This window comes from Rhinolophus ferrumequinum, chromosome 27 (assembly GCF_004115265.2).
Source record: "Rhinolophus ferrumequinum isolate MPI-CBG mRhiFer1 chromosome 27, mRhiFer1_v1.p, whole genome shotgun sequence".
Lineage (NCBI taxonomy): Eukaryota > Metazoa > Chordata > Mammalia > Chiroptera > Rhinolophidae > Rhinolophus > Rhinolophus ferrumequinum.
Window position 1 is genome coordinate 8320514 of NC_046310.1, and position 18385 is coordinate 8338898.

General features: G+C 35.7%; 1 protein-coding gene across 1 annotated transcript in view; it reads right to left on the reverse strand.

The window, feature by feature from the left end:
• Nucleotides 1-18385, reverse strand: part of USH2A (usherin) — a 559517-nt gene that overhangs the window by 517133 nt on the left and 23999 nt on the right. Inside the window, exon 3 of the mRNA XM_033099662.1 lies at nucleotides 1337-1469. Within this exon, the coding sequence (XP_032955553.1) occupies nucleotides 1337-1469 (133 nt within the window). The remainder of the gene's footprint in view (nucleotides 1-1336; nucleotides 1470-18385) is intronic.

Here is an 18385-nt window from a genome sequence, read left to right on the forward strand (position 1 = left end):
TGTGCCATGTATGTATATGTACATACTAGAACAATAGATATAGATGCATATATGAATAGAGAAATATAGTGTTTTCTATCAAATAATTGCTCATATTAAAATAGTAGAAATAACCTCAATGTTCATTAATGGGAGCTTGCTTAAAAAGTTTTTGTTATAACTGTACAATTGTGCACAATGCAGTCATATTAAATTTAAAGGCATATTAACATGAAATGTTGTCCATGATATCTGCAGGGGAAGTACTTATTTTTAGAGGGCTCCGAGAAAGCATTTGTATTATAATTTCATTTTGGGAAAATTGTATTTATAACCATATTTCTAGCTATATGTACTAGAATTTTGGAAGGGCATAAAAAGTTAACTCTATCTATGCAGGTTGAAAAATGAACTATTTCACAGAATTCCGTATTGTTTGGATTTTCTGATAATGACCATTTATTTTTTAATAATATAATATTTTCATTTTAAAGTGTAGGCAATGTATAGAGCATTGTGCTAGTTATTTCAAGATAATTTTAAATTCAACTTCTGTTCTTTGCAATACGTAATGTGTATTATCTTCTTAAACTATATCCTTAGAGTGGAAGATATGAAAATCACAAATCCAATTTATTGCATGTTGAATATTATTTCTCAGTTTCTATCTAAGAAATAGATAATTAGGACTATTCTAAGTCCTAATTGAACAATAGCCCTACAGTAAAAATAAAAACAAGAAAAAAATAAAAAATATATCTTATTACATATTTTTGTTAATTTAAAAATTGGTAAGAGACACATTCCCATTTTCAAGTTTCCCTGGTATAGTGGGTTGAATAGTGGTCTCCAAAAAGTATGTCTAGATGAAACCTGGGACTGTGACCTTATTTGGAAAAAGGAGTCTTTGCACATGTAATTAAGGATCTCAAGATGAGACCACACTGGATTGGGATAGACCCTAAATCTAACCACAAGTACGTATCCTTATAAGAAAAGGGGAGAAGACACAGGAGGAGAACGTCATGTGATGATGAAGGCAAAGATTGGAGTCTCCCAGCTACAAGCCAAGGAACACTGAGGACTGCCAGAAGCCAGAAAGAGAGAGACATGGAACAGTCTCCCTCTGAGGTTCCAGGAGAAACCAACACTACCAATCCTTGCTTTCAGACTTCTCTCCTCCAGAACTACGGAAGGATAAATTCGGTTGTGTTAAGTCTCCACCCATGTGGTGCTAATTTGTTACAGCCGCTGTAGGAAACAAAAACACCTACAAATTTTTAAATATTATTTTTTGACACATTTAGTAACAAAATAATTGGATAAAATCAATAATTTTCTGAAGTCAGAATCTTACCATTTAAACTCTGTCCTATTTGCACAGCAGCAGAGGCAAAATCTGTAACTGAACCACGCAGAGTTCTTGAGTCAAAAGCTGTATTATCCTCCTCCAAACCATTGATGAAGAAACTGATTTTTGTCTGGTGCACCTGTAAGAAATTATCGCCATTATTATTTTAATTGCAAAACCTTTAATTTTATAACTACATTTCAGCAGTCTTCCTCAAGTCAATTTCCTACTTTTCCACTTTCTTTAGTTGAAAAGAAAATAATTTATTTTAATGGCTCAATGATGTATATGTGTGCGTATATATCGAGATAGAAACCTACACATTGTAGTTTTGTGTTGTAATTTTGTGCTTGAGGATATCTACCAGGGTATGCCCAGGTATACGTAATTGTTTGTCCCATTTATTTAACAACTGACGGCCATACTTTTACATGTTTTATGAGGATATGTTGTTTTCTTAGATACTAGTTAAATTTGGTATAGCCATATTTGGAAATAAACAGAAATGAATACAAAAGGGAGAAATATTCAAAACCAAGTATACCAAAAAAGAATATATGATACACAGATATAATTCAATTTAAGTTGCTAATACGAAATACTTCTTGTAAACATTTACATTCTTAGGTATTATTAATTTCCAGCTGTGATTCCTCAATATAGAATAACATAAAAATGTGCCAATCATATTTTCAGGTGATTATTCAGGGAACCTAACAACTCTACCCCAGAGGTTAGCAAACTATCTTATAAATAGCCCAACAATATTTTTTATTATTATTATTATTATTATTATTATTATTATTATTATTTTCATTATTATTATATATTACTACTATTATTATTATTATCTGCAAGCAAATGACTTGATTTTGCTGTCTAAACAGTCCAGATCACAACTCCTGAACTCCACGGCCGCAATGGGAAAGCAGCCACAGACAACACATAAACTACTGAGCATGAATGTGCTCATATAAAAGTTTTATAAAAACAGGTGGCCACCCAGAATGGCCCCATGGGTTGTAACCTGATGATCCCTAGATCACACCATTTAAAGTTATGAAATTTTTGTCTCTGTGAAGTGATCCCGGAATAGCAATTCAAAGTTTTATGAGGAACTTCATAGATAGTATCGCTACAAAATCTTCAATGATTGTGTACATTTCTAAACGAACTGACAGCAGCTTTAGTCTCTACAAATAGTCCTGTTCAAATGTTTTTAAGTTCAATGGAAAATAAATCATCGGCACTCTAATTATTGTAAAGGGGGTGAAACGGCAAACAAAAGGCTGGTAGGATGGATGGGATGTTCGAAAGAGAGAGAGAGAGAGAGAGAGAGAGAGAGAGAGAGAGAGAGAGAGAGAGAGAAAGTTAATATCTTGCAGTTGAAATGTAAAATGCTAATATTTTAATAAAAGTATATCAAATCATACCATTCAAAATGCCATTCTATTACAATGGCTTCAAAATAATTGATGAAAATAAACGATCATTCTCAAACATCTTTAAATCATTAGGTAAGTGATTGCCTTAAGAACTCCTTTCAATACCCCCTTTTCTTCAAAACACAACAAAACCACCTGGAAGTTCACATAATAATTATTGGTAGTATTCATTCTTCAAAAAGTTATTTGGTATGGCTTTTCTCCATTCTTTGCAACCTGCTTTCATTGAAACCTTGTTCTTTCTTCGCTCCACTGACCCAGTGTTGTATTTGACTTAATTACAAAACAAAGCTTTAATATAAAGACCTAAAATCACACACCAACTCCTTGTGGGCCTGAATGTGTGTACACCTCTTTGCTGGGTAGTGGGGCTGCATTTTTTTTTTTTTTTTTGCATCCCATTTTTTACAGCCTGTTACTGTCATTTGGTGTTTGACTGTTATCATTATAAAAGATACAGGCTTTTCTACTTTGTTATTTGTAGCATTATCTCATGTTTTACAACATCTTTGCGCAACATGCAGGCACATGAAATATAACTAGTGAAAAGTTCTCGATGGTATTAATGCATAAAAAAGAATGTGGTTCCATCTCTACTGTCTTTACCCAGCCAAAAGCTGATGAACAGCCAATTTTCCTTTATCACATTAGCACAGCCATGAGGGAAACACATTTGTTCTAGTCAGCTACACTAAAGATACTATTACCAATCTAACATATACATGTTTTATATCAGCAGTATTCTCAGAGCATGAGAGAGCCAACAATATATTAACACCTAGCATGACAGTTTATTTAAGAAAAGAAAATTGTCTCTGTAGAGGGACAGAAGTTAGAAATGTATGGCGAAAGCTCAGTGTCACTGGTCTAATAAAGGTAATAATTCTTAGGCTTTCTTTATAGCAGGTAACACTCCTGTGACAGTTCTGTCATATCATTCAAATAAAAATGTTGTCTTTTATAAGTTTAAGTGCACCTTTATTTTGAGTCAGATAGAAAGCATGTTTTTGATTTTCTGTATTCACTGTATTATGTCTGTAGTCAAGAGTTCAGGACCTTCTTCTTCTTCTTCTTTTTTTTTTTTTAATCAACTCATCACGTATTTACTTAGAGGAAGGATTCAGTGTCACTTGCAGTGAATTCCAGAAGGATGTTTTCACTTTGTTGGTGCTTAAAAAAACATGATGAATGACGGTCCCAAGCCACTCTAGTCTGTTGTCCCTCCCCCTACCAATCACCTTTCTATAAATAAGATTAAATCTTTTTCAGTGTTCTGCACAATGTTTTATATGCCAAGATTGTCTCAACTACTTTGCAATTCTGGTCTGGGACCCCATCACACTGAAACCGAGAAGACAAAGGTGGCTCTTTGCAATAGCTCATTCTGATGGTCCCCTTGCCAGTTATTTAGGGGAATAGAAATATATACGATGGCATTTCTGATTTGTGAAAAGAAAGCCTTTTGCTAAAGTAAACTTCCCACCTATCTCATTCCCTAGTCCTACGAGGATCAGAGGAGTGTATACATGTTTATTGGTGTGGCCTGAAGGAATGAATTGGCAAACTCAGTAGCCGCTGCAGAAAAACCCTAAATCTCGCTTGCATCAGAGATCCAAAAACACTTTGGAAAGAAGATATAGGGGAGCAGGTCATTCTCAAGCCTTCATTCTCTTGGGGTTTTGTATTTCGTTTCAACCATTTTTGATGTCCCAGTGATAGAATGTACTCATTCAGTTGATCACAAGAATGCCTTTGATTTTTAAAAATTTGAAAACCTGACCATTCTCATGCGAGTATAATTCAAAAGTCCAGAAAGTCATACAACAAGTATCGGAGGAGCTAACAAGGACAGAAGTACAAGCAGACCCACCTAGACTGTGCTAATTACCCCACAATCACCTGCATCATTGAAATGTCACATCTCTGTTGCTACTGTCCTCCTGCTGACAACCAACAACCCGAAGGAACAGCGGGCACTGAGCTAGGACAAAAACAGGTAGAGTACCTGAGCTAACCTGCTCACCTGAGAAACAGTTTTAGAGTTTTCCTGTTTCCTCCGAAGTTAAATTTAATTCAGTAAAGCATTTAACCCAGTACCCAGTGGCCCTCTCAGTTACACCAAGAAAATAAAATCATGATCCTTTCTCTCAAGGAGCTTGTGTGTATGAAGCAACAGAATAATTAAATTGTATGTATGGAGCAACAGAATAATTTTAATATACTAGACAGTGCTAGAATCACTATGAATGGCGATAGTTGTTTTGGATTTAAGTACCAACACTTAACGCATTAATGAAGTGCAGTCGTTTTCAAGGAGTTGCTTTGAAAAGTTATGCCTTAATCCATTAATGAGTTGTGTATAACATATTTTTCAGCCTTCTTTGTGAGATCTGCCTTCCCAGAATCAACTTACAAGCCTCTCAAGAATACCAGTTCCATTAATTTGATGGGTCTCGTTTTAAAGCAAAACCATTTTAAGCATTTTGAATAACACCTTTTTCATTGATTTATAACACAAAGTGATTCGGCAACAGATCTTGAATTCAAACTGACTCTCAAAAGATGATGATGGATGATAGAAACATGAAGGATATTATTTTGAATGCAAAGGAATTCAAACAAAAAAGGAAAACACAGCGATGTGACTCCAAAGGGAAAACTTCATGGAGAAAAAAAATGTCTCGGACTTGCTGAAATACAAATGGCCCTGAAATAGAATTTCTATATGTAGGTTAAATGAGGATTTGCATAAAAGATTCTACTATCCCATATAATTTTTCAACCTAAGGAAGAGAACTTATTCTGAAAATTCTATAAGGTTATTTTAAAATATCAAATGTATGTTGTATTCCCCTACCTGAGAGCAGGGGAAGCCTGAACCCAACCAAGGTTTTCTGAGGTTTTCCTCACTCATCCTATTCAATTTGATTTCTAACCAGTCACCAACAGCCAACCCCCAGGGTAATCGGTGAGGTCTCAATGTAGAGACCACACAATGCTTAATTCCATCTCCATGTTTTATTCAAGCTCTTTCCATATGGGAATAACCTTCTTACTGCCTTTCAGTTACCTAAATTTTCACTAGTTTTTCAAAACATACATCTCAAGGCCTATATTCTCCAATAATCCTTTGTCAATTACTTCAGCATTATAACAATGTCCACATTTATTGAAAAATTAGCATGTCAGATATCATTCTAACTTTTTAAATGTATATTCATTCTTTTATCTTGACAACAATCCAAAGCAAGTTCGTTATTATTTTTCAGATAAAGAAGCTGAATAACAGAAAATTGAAAACAAAGAAGATTATATTTCCTAAGGTGACACAGAAACTCGACTGGTTCCAGAGCTTGTTTTAATCAGTCAATACACTCAGTTAGCTTTTAGCAGTAATGGCCATCTAATGTATCAGACCTACCCACAAGTCTCCGCTATAATGCTTCAGGCTTTGCATCCACACCACCTTCAAAAGAAGGGTAACAACAGCGTCAAGCTATAGAATCACTTGCCATATGCCGAGTACTGTACTGAAGGCCTTACTTATATTAACTCGACTTCTTAGTCGCCCCTCTGCAGTGTTATTATCCCCAAAATGAGGACACAGAGGTTTAACTGCTCCAGTATTCTGCACCTGCAAACTTTGGGAACACTTTTATCCTTGGACAGCTTATACTACTACAAATGATTGAACTGAAAGATATCACCTTATAACCACAATGCAGAAAACCCAGCTCGAACTATCGGGAGCACACAAACCATCCTTATCCCTTTTCCATGTGAGATCTCACACAGACGTAAAGAAAGGTATCATTGCTCTCCTGTGTCCTCTTCAGGAGAAACATGCTTAGTTTCTGCAGTGTTCTAACTGTGGCATGGTTTGGGATCTCTCTCCTTAAAATGTGGCTCCAGAAATAGTACAATCACTGCATGTGATCTCACTTACCAAATTAAAATAGGATTATCACCTTAATAGAATCCAAAACTGCATGCTCAATTTTCGGCAATGACATCATGCAGCTAAAACTGAGAAGTTGAGCAGAGTTGACTATTCACTAAAATGCTGTCTATTTATTTTTTATTTTTTTTACTTACATCACTGTTAAAGCACATCCCCCCTACCCTGTACATGGGCAGTTGGCTTTGTAGGCCCAAGGACAGGAATTTATATTTATCCATATGCCATTTCATCTTGTTAGATTCAGCCCATTGCTCCAGGCTGTCAAAATCTTTTTGAACGCTATGTCTGTCACCCAGTGTATTTACCCTCCAAGATTTGTCTCATTTGCAAATTTGATGAGCGTGCCCTACATGCTGGGCAAATGCTCAATAAATACTAGCTGATTGATTGACTAATTGATACTCCAAAAATAAAACTGCCAACACAACCTGCACTGTTACAATTCTAAGTGTTTTTAACAACTGAAATGCATCATGCAGGAATTCTTCACTTTTGCAGGGACCTTGTTTACTAAACTGAGTTTTCATATAATCACTTCATTATAAATAAATACTGAAGTCTGTTAAATATTCTCTATTAAGCTATATTCATATAAACAATATTTTTACAAAAGAGTTGAGGCGATTATTCAGGGAAGGTGGCTTTGGCAGAAATTACTCACATGGTTGCCCACAAATATTTGGAATGGGCGTGTGTTCCCATCACTAGTTTGAATCACTGAGTAACTGCTTATTCTCCTTCTCTTTGACTATATGAAAGATGCTATAAGGAGATAACTTCCTACACAGATACGATCCTCAAAGAATGTTCTTGTTTGTTTTTTATTTTTACCCTTACTCCTCTCCCGGGCCCCTCCCCTCCACATACTCTTGTTTTTTCCTCTCTGAGTAACTGAGACAAGCCAGGCCTTTGAACTGGTTTATGCCTGAGTATATTCCACTTTCACTCTATTTATGATGCTTTGGCTGTGCTATTCTCCTCTTGATATCTATTAAAGCTCTCCATCTACTGTAACATCCTACAAACAAGCCTCCTATTTAATGAATCTCTAAAAACGTAATATAGGAATGTAAGTAGTTTTCTTTTTGCTGTCTTGACTGGGTATGAATCTCTCATGGCTACTTCTTGCCAAACTAGTAAATTATTCTCTCTGATTCAAAAAGAGCTATTAATTTACACACATAGATGATGGGAAATCCGCCAACGGTCTGATTTATCGTTGAGGTCCTGGATAATAGGTAGATACTGCAAATCCAGAGGTCCTGTTTTCAAAATACATCCATAATTTACTCACCACCTCTCCTGCTACCACCTTGGCCCAAGCCACCACTGCCTGTTCCCTAGATTTTTCCAATGGTCTCCAAACTGACTTCCCTGGTACGGTCTGTGATCCCCTTCAGTCTATACCAAGACAACAGCCCAAGGATTCTTGCTAGAACAAAATCAGATCATGTCACTCTTTTGCAAACAGACCTCCAATGAGTTCTATCCTGAATTTAAAAAGTTATCCAAAGCCCTTCTCAATCCGTCTCCTTGTTACTTCTGGCTTATTTCCTATTTATATGGTCCCACGCTCTCTGTTCTAGCTACATTGGTCTCCTAAAGGATTCCAGGCACTGATTTTCCTCAAAGACTTTGCCTTTTTTATTCCCACTCCTTGACATTATTTCTACAGACACTTTCTGGCTTTATCCATCATCTCCTCAAATGATGATACTTCCTCAAATGTCATTTTAGTAAAACCTCTTCTAGCTAAAATTGTAGCCCCAATCCTTGCTAACCCCCTTTCCTGTACAATTATTATCTTTATCCACACATAACATATTGTCTATTTTACTTATTTTTCTTTTTTATTGTTAGTCTTCTTTCCCTGCCTAGAATATACACTCCATAAAAAGAGGTTTTTGGATTTTATTTTGCTGTTTTGTTCACAGCTGTTCCCTCATTCCCCAAAAAGTAATAGCAACTGGTAAGAACTCATTGAATCTTCACTGAATAAAGGAAGCTTCATCTAAACTAATACTTGAAGAATTAACAGGAATCAGCTAAGTATGGAAGTAGAAAGATAGGGAATAAGTGAGTTGCAGGAAAAAAAACACAAGAAATTTAAAAAAATGGGAAGATGCTTCAAAGTTACTCCAAGCCTTCATTTATGCTGAGTCATCCCCATCCCCACTCTGTTCATTTTTCTTCCTTTTAATGTGTTGAATTTAAAATCACCTTTCTGACTTTTTCCCAAATCTTTTCCAGTTTTTTTTTAATCTCTTTAAATTGTAGTGAGAAAGTTGCATAACATTATGTGAAATTATGCCTGAAGAGGATAATAAAACTGATGGGGTTTTTTGTTTGTTTGCTTGTGTTTTTTTCTTTTTTTTTTTTTTTACTTTCAGAGAGGAAGCTAAAGCCCTGCCAAGAAGTGTGAACTCAGTCCGGACCCAAACATCAGAAGGCTCATCAGTCAAGCCCTTGGCACGGAGATGGATGTATAGGAAATCATTCTGTGTACGACCCAAAAACTGGACTTCATGCCAGTCCTCAATTGACATCTTAAAGATCCTGAGCAGTGATTTGTAAACTGAAATGGAGTCCTGCCATGTAAACAACACAGGTAAAATGCCCATTTACACTATACAGCAGTTACTCCTACTAAAATCTTCAACCAGGGTGGAATATTCCATTAAAAAATAATGGATTATTTATTACTTTTACATTCTTAAAAGAAATACATGGTTCTCCATAAGTAACTATCTCCCAGCTATTCCGTGTCCTCTTAGATTGTTTTTCAGCTTTAATAGTACTGAGCAAAATGTATTTAAAATATATCTCAAACTGATGAAGAAGAGTCATTTCAGGCCAAAGGAAAAAAAGTGAATCTCTTTAACCTCCTTCAGAGAACTGTAAGAAATCTGAGGAGAACTGCTGTATGTTTGAAACATTCTAGAGTTGAGAATAAGGTCTTCACAATGACCTTTGTCTAAAGGAGGTTCTCTCTGCCCTAAAGCTGGCGAGATAGTAATTGTCTAAGTAGCTTTTTTCTCAATCAGAAATAGAGAAGCACATATATTTAATTTGGTTTAGACCAAAAAAACACACACAAAAAAAAGACAGTAGCAACAGGGTTTCTTTTAAGTTAAGCATTCTGTCAGTACTAAAAACCTAAATACCTAAAAAGTATGTATTTACAGGTCAAAAGCAGAACATTCAACAGTTTCCTTTCCTTCATCCCCTTTATAACAAAACACTCAAAAAATAAATAAACAGAAAAGGAGATCTTGTCATCAATTGGGCAAAACAAATGAACGTTTTTATTATCATCTGAAGAACTTCACACTAACAGTCGGATTGCCAGATTCAAGATTGCTCTTGAAAAGAATATGCATGTCGTATCTTTATAATACATCTTTATTCAGTTCAATTCTTACATACTTCTCCCCAACCCATTTTCCACTTAGAAGTGGCTGTCAGGAAAAAAAAACAAAAAACAAAAACTCTCTAAATTTGGTGATATATTTAGAATAGTTCATCTCTTTTTGCAAAGCCTGAATTAGCCTTCTCCAAATTTGACAGGCCTCAGAAGTGGGAGATCCAGGATAACAATCCTGGACGGGAGAAATATTTGTATGTTGATTTTTCTTACTAAAGAGAAAAATAATGAGTGTATGAGTACTGACCCCATCTCTTTAGAAAGAGCAAATCAAGAATGAAGGTGAATATTAAAGGGTGAAGCAGTTAAAAGGACAGGCGAGAGTTACTAGGGTTACAATATCTAATGTCAAAAACCAGGACAGTACCCAGCGCCTCTCACATGATACTGTTCTCGGTACTTCACCAGTGCTTTCTGTCTCCTAATATTTTTAACAACGGATATTTATGAATCAGCATAACTTCTCACCTGGGAAAGCATAATTCAGTAGTAGTTTACATTGACATTGTACACATTCACCTTTGAATTATGACATTCAAACCCTCAATTCAAGTTGCGATTTTAGGACTTTCGAGTCTGTTTCTAGCACGAGCAATAGCGATGAAGGGATGCAGTCAGTGCTGGCACTCAGACCTCAGCTCACACACTGCCAGCTCAGAGAGTCCTTTAAGGTCCGAGCTGGCCTGAATGATCACCTCAGAACCTTCCATCGTATGATCCTATTTCAATTCCTTGGATACTACTTTGTTCTCAATGTGTTTCTTGTTTACTTATAGTTGTTCTCTCCCCCACCCATCTCCGATATATACATATGCACACCAGTCCTATAACACCAGCTCTAGTGAGTTCACCGCATGAGTCCATACATGGAACACAAAGCCCTTTGGAGTCAAAGACATTGCTTCTTGCATCTCTAATATCACTTTTTCTACTACCTGTAGTTTTTCCTCATCCACTCTCTGTTTTCATCTCTGAAACAGAGATGAAAACATCCCCCCTGTTAAGGGGATGTTGGATCTGTCTGGGCCGATGCTTCTAGTCACACTAGAGTGGATCCAATAACTGGCAGCAAGAGCAGATATAATAGGTCTGTGGGCCCCTCATTTCTTGGCCCCGAGGACTCCCTTTATCTCGGTTGCCTTAGCCTACCTTCTTATGGCCTAGAGCCCACACTCCTGAGCTCCAACTGGGGTCCAGTGTCTGCACTGCCTGATGCCTCATGATGGGAAGAGTATAAGATGTTGACCCACGTGCTGCCATGCCACGTGCTGGCTACCAAGTCCTGTCCCTGGGAGTCACAGCCACAACTCCTCCTGTCCACAGTCTGTCAGCTCTGTGCTTGTGGCACCCATGACTCAGCGCTCGCCTCGGCCACAACTTTTCTCTCCTGTGTGTACTGGGGTTGTGGTTTCGTTTTCCAATCTGATCTTACCAACTTTCCACTTCCATAGGTTCCTAAAACAGATGCCATCATAATTGCATTGTTTTCTATACCTCACAGCAGGAGCATTTTTGATCAGCTGCTGCAGATTGCAACTGTAAATCCCTTTCCCTAGCAAAAAGCAGCAAAGATCTGATTAACTGTACGTAAGAAATGAACTGTAAGAAATGAATATAAGTGCCGCCCAGGTGCCTTATTCATAACGCACTTGAGATCTTCTCAAAATTTCACTTGACCATTAAGCTTTCACACTACTCTGAATCAGCAGCTAAGGCATTTATACCATTAGACCAGCTAGATGACAGCTAGTTGTCAACAGATTTCTCAAGGATTTCTCTGAGGGACTAGAAACTTACAAGAGGAGAAAGTGTCATTCCATCTGAATCCAACCATTACACCAATTGACCTGAAAGCAAGAAAGGTTCTAGCTCTCTAAGGAAAATGAAACAATTGAAAATCTTGAGTATCCAATCAAACAAATTACATTTACCTCCCCAGAGCGTTCCACCACTGGCGCTCTAACCAGAGTTTAGAAGAAATATATATATTAATGGACAAGCTTAGCAAAGGGTACTGCAAAGGAACAGAAAACCAAACGAATAAAACTGAAACATAATGGAACCAAGGAGCCACAAAGACATGAAAACTCCATGTTCGAAATAACATTGTATATGAATTTCAGCACTCTGATTTAAAACTATTTATGGAACTCAGGGGAGAGTTGATAAGACATTCAAGTGTTATTTCAGCTTTTCATTAATAATCTCCAACAGGAGCTAGCCTGTTACGTGTCACCTGTAGATGACACTAAATGGCCAAAGCCACTGAGAAAGAACATAAAAGAAAATGCAAGAGGTTAGATTTTGAGCAGGAATGGAGTATGTGATCCACTCTATTTAAATGGAAGGTCATTCAGAACACACATTTTAAGTAACATCTTTTTCCAAAGAGCTCAAAATGTTTATGGGTATTGCTATCCCTACCTCTTATTTTCTGGGAAGCAATACTGTTCCAGACATGAGGCAGAACTCAGAGCCAGAATCATGAAGAACCAGAGAGATCAGAAATGCCCAATGCAAAAGAAAAAAACTCCTAGGCACTGGGAGAGAAGGCCAGTGTTTGTGAGTTTTTCCTTAATATGAAAAGAGTTAAGAAAATGTGCGTTATTTGGGAGGAAATTCTAGTTATCCTTTGGGCTGTAACAGAGTTCAGAAGAGGCTAAGTGTGAGTACATCAGTAGAGAGAAAAGAACATCACTGATTCGGCATGAGGCAAAATATGAGAGAGAAAAACAGAATCACTAGTTTAGTCACAGTTTATTTTTAACTGATTGGAGAAAAGAGAGTACTGAGCTATACAACCAGCATCATTGGAAGAGACTACAAGCAATCACCAATCATGAGAAAAAAAATGCTGTCCAGGATAAAGAAAGAGAGGATTTATATAGAATTCAGCCAAGTTCTAAATGGTCACTCATCAATGAAACACAATCTTGAGCTTTTTATTCCACCACGTACCACATCTGCCTCAACATCATTCTTCACCGAACTCATTAAATTCCATTTGTTTGTATATTTATTTATATTACACATCCACAAAGCAACAGACATTTTGCTACATTCTTGACACACATAAATGAAACAAGTGTTTGCCTTCAATAAATTCAAAATCTACCTAATGCAAAATCTATCTACCTACATAAATATATATTAATTATATATAAATATGATATATAAATATGATATATAAATATATAATATATTAAAATTAAATATATATAAATATTAAATATATAAATATTATATATTAATTATATATAAATATTATGTGTAAATATATATAAATATATATAATTATATATAAATTATATATATATTTATATATTACATATATAAATTTATCATACAATATATTTATGATATAAATATATTACATATATATTTATAATTATAAATATATTACATATATATTTATCATACAACCAATACGAAAACAAAATGCTATAGGAATAGGGAGCAGAAAAGGGGAGAAGGTGTTAGAGTGCTTTTTACAAAGGAAGTTGCGCTTGTGCTGGTCATTGAATTACATGAACTAAGGGTTGAGATGGGAAAGAAGAAAGGGATAAGGCAGAGGAAAATGTCAGTGAAGGCAAGCAGGAAGAGCTTGGATGAAGACCATGAAATACACAGTTTTCAGAGACTCGGAAAACAGTGCAGTGAAAGCTCAAGGTGCACAGAAGGACAATGAGCCTCGCGATGCACGAGTACAGTTTAACAAATTTTGAAGCGTCTTGAAAGCCCTGTTAGGAGAAGGACAATTCATTCTCTAGAGTGTAAAAAATGGTGTTCATTTAAACAGAGGAGGTATATAATCACATTTGTATTTTAGAAAGAAAACAGCTTTCACTATGGAGGTTGTTTTGAAGACACAAGTGACTAAAAATGCACTTGTGGCCAGGGAATAGAAAGAGAAAAATTTGAAATGAATTGCAATATACAAAACAAAAATTAATGAAAGCTCCTCTTTCTAGCTCCTACTTGCAAACCATGTTGTAAAGAAATTTCTTCAAAACTTTAGGGTCATTTTTACTGCTCCTCTAATTTCCAAATTCGTAAGGAAATTTTCTGTTTCCTGTTAATTTGCCTCCTTTTTTTTTTCCTTTTATATACTTCATTAATGTCATGCATCTGTGTTCTTGTAGAAGTTTCCCAACTGATTGTCCTACTTTGCAACTCTCTCTATTCCAATGCTGGATGATATCATCATTCATTCCCTCATTCATTCATTTAAAAAATATTTTTTGAGAATTAACCACACTCAGACATGATGCCAAGCCCTGAAGGGAACAACAGCAAATACGTTCCAGTTCTTTAGACGAGTGGCAGGTACAAATAAAAACATTGAGTTAACTGCAATGATTTCACAGGAAGACTAAGCACATCTTATTCAGATTTTGAGATAAGAAAGGGCTTCCTGTAATTTGATGCCAAACTAGTTCAAGGAGAAGTAGGATAAAACTGAATCAATAGTAGGGGAAGAGTTTTTCTGGCATAATAAAAAACATAAGCAGTTTTACAGATGTAAGAAAAACTGATGCATTTGAAGACTAGAGAGTTCAGAGTTACGAGAATGAAAGGTACATGGGGAGCCCTCCCAGGATGAGGCTGTGCGATTGCCAGAGGTAAGTCGTTCACGGTCTCTCTTCCAAGCTAAGGGATCTTTAAACTTAGACTAATTACACCTGATCACTGACAGCACTGTGGTAACGTCCATTTAGGACTTAGATTTTGTAATGAGTATAAAAACAGTATTAGGAATCATGGTTGTAAATGAGGTCTCCTAATGAGTGGGCACAAGGAAAAGTGCAGTGTTAAGCAAAGAGCCATGAAAAGGCCAAAATAAAGAGCCTGAGTGGAAGAAGAGAAACTCTTGAAAAAGAGGTTTGAGGTGATTGGACTAAGTTCATGAATAAGTACACGGGAGTATATACAACCTTTTATGTAACTTGGATATAAATGGAAGAAAGTGATCTTATAGAAAAACCAATCAAGATAGAAACTCAGAGATATAATAATAATCAACATTTACTGATTAAAAAGATGATCTGAACATCCAGCTCTGAGAAGTTTACCACAAGCCCCGAAAACCAAATAAAGATTAACACCAGATATACATGACAGTGGTCCTGGGATCATTTTTTTTTTCAATTAAATTTTATTGGGTGACAAGTGTTAGTAAAGTTACATAGGTTTCAGGCATAAATTATATACATATATATGTGTGTGTGTGTGTGTGTGTGTGTGTGTGTGTGTGTGTATTTATGCAATCATAAATTATATATATATACATATATATGCATAATATATATTTATGCAATGATATATATATGTGATATACATGAGACACAATGAGATACATATATATTTATATATATGTGATTTTATATATATATATTATATATAGATATATAGATATATAGATATATAGATATATAGATATATATATATCAATCATTGTGTTTTCACCACCCAGAGTCAGTTCTCCTTCCATCAGCTAGAACAGGGTAAAACGTAACAAATATGTGGTCCTGGTATCTTAAGCATACAGAAAGAAACCTGTAAGAATCCTACACACTCCAAAAAAGAGGACAGCCACCGCGAAAAATAATTCTCCAGCTCATCTCAGAATTCTCTTCAGAAACATGATGCAGTGTATTAACAGCTCAGAAGTGAAAGGAAATAGGAAAAGAATTCCATCCTCATCCAAGTCATTGTTCATGGGTACAGGTTTTAGAAAGATATTGTCAACTATGCAGAGATAAGGCACTTCACCAGACATGTTCCCTTTCAGAGAATAGAAATATACTCACCAAATTAGGTAAGTTGCCATAAAAGGATGCTCAATGAGTATCAAATCCATATATATAGTATAAATACATATAAAATGTATATGATATATATATCATATATATGCACACACATATATTACTTTTAGATAATAGTTGTATATAGATTATGTATGACAGAGTTGTACAGTTGAAATCTATGTAATTTTACTAACCATTGTCACCCCAATAAACTTTAAGATAAAAATAAAAATAACAGTTGGAAAAATGCTATAATAATGCTTGAAATAAAATATCATCATTTTATTGTAATAATTTTGCAATAATATATTGGGATAAGGATCCTTATTTATTCTAATACAAATTAAAATGTGAGAAAAAAAGACTCCGTAAAGCAAATCTGGTATAACTCCCTTACTTTCTTATGGGAGTTAACATCTAGTTTTATGTCTGAAATTCATAACCTGAGAAATAGATTTCAGGCTTATTTTCACACTATTATTTTTTTAAATAATCACTAGTATAAATAAAACCAAACTTAATCCCTTCCAAGTTACCTGAGGGAATTGCTAATATAGTAAGACTTCTTAGTAATCAATAAAAATGCAAACCACTTAATTTAAAAAGACAGCAAAGTACAGGTATTACTCAAGAAAAAAGACATATGGCCAGCCAATAAGCCTAGACAAGGTAAGACATGCACAAATTAGGGTAAGCAATGCAAAATGAAACAAGAATGCACTAATATTATTTTGCCCATCAGATTGGAAAAAATGAAAAAGATAATTCCCTGCATTGATAAGAAATTGAGAAACAGGCACTATGAATCACTTTCGATAGCTGTCTATATTAGTCACTGGCTTTCTAAAGGCAATCTGCCAATATGTACCAAAAATAAAATTATGCACAGCCTTTGAATCACAAACTGAACCTCTGGAATTTCCCCTAAGGCTGCAATGACAGACCAGCTTCCGTTGGAAATCATTAATTTATAGTGGCCTCAGCCCCCTCACATTTGTTTCTCTTCAGTATTATTCTACAGTTTTGCATAGGCATGAACACAGCTGGTGGGCAAAGGATTTGTTAATGTGTGTTTGGAGTCAAGAGGACAAGGGGAAACGAAATAATAGAAAAGGTTAACAGACTATGAAAGCCATGTTATTTGTGGTTAGGCTAGAAGCAAAGGATGGATGTGAATACAGAGGAGACCCAACAGATTCAAAAACAAATTCAAGGATCGAGAGGCTTAACTTCGGTCTGTAGTCCAAAGTTATCATTTTGGGTAGATGTATCAGAAAGACGGCATTTAGCCTGACTGAGTGGGATGGTAAAGAGGAGTGAAAGTGAGGCTACAGAGTTTTGAAAAACTGTTGACAAAGGAGCTGAAAGTGTAGAGAAGATAGCTTATTGACAAGCTACTGCAGAATAACAGTGTTGCCCAAATGTGGAAGTTGAAAGTAAAGAAAGGACAGAGAAACAATGGCATGAGAACATGGGAGAAGACACACCACTGAAGGGACCTGAATGACAACAAAAGGTGACAGGGCTATCTATTGAGCACGTGGGAGTCACTGCTCCAGATTCACCTGGTGGGAAGGTGGCTCTGTGCTGGCACAGATAGAGTCAAACCAACACTAGTTTTAAAGATAAGTAAGGGCTATTTTAATCAGATCCTTCTTTGTTCACAGCTTCCATTTGTTTCCTTCTAATTATTGAATGCTCTTCTCAACTTCTTTCAAGTGTCCATCCGCTGACACTAAAATTCCTTCAGATTTTCACCTTACTCTGTTTGCACAAAGCCTATGTAAGGTCGCCTTGGGCCATCACATTTTCCTATCACACTCTTTCTTAGAATTAGATAAATATTCTAACTTTTGTGCCTTTCCACATTTCCTCGAGCCCGGAATCCTTTCTCCACTTTGACCTCTTGAAAATTTTCCAATCCTCAAGGTCCAGGTTAAATTTTTTATGATTCCTATAGCTTCACCACAGTCAGAAGAAATCAACTTAACTCTCAACAACTATAACCACCTATTTATTACTTGATAAATGTTACAGTCACCAGTGTTTATGTCTAATGTCTTCCACTAAATTCTCTTTACCAAGATTCTATTTGGCTAATTTTGTCACTTTCAAAATCTCTACACAGTGCAAGAGCACATGGTATTCAACTTGAGAAATAAACAACAGAGAAACACTGAACAGAATGGAAGTAATCAAAAGGAACAACGACTCCTGTTTATGTTTCAGCTTTCTAGGCAGAGCTTAAACACCAATCCTATGATTTAGCTTCTCAGACTTAGAATTTTATCACAGAACTACTTGAAAATCCTGATGGGTCATGAAGAGGTTTTGAAGTAAAATGAAAGAAATTACATTTAAGAACATGGTCTAATTACTTTGTACAAGGTATGAAGGATCCAGAACGTATAAGGTTTA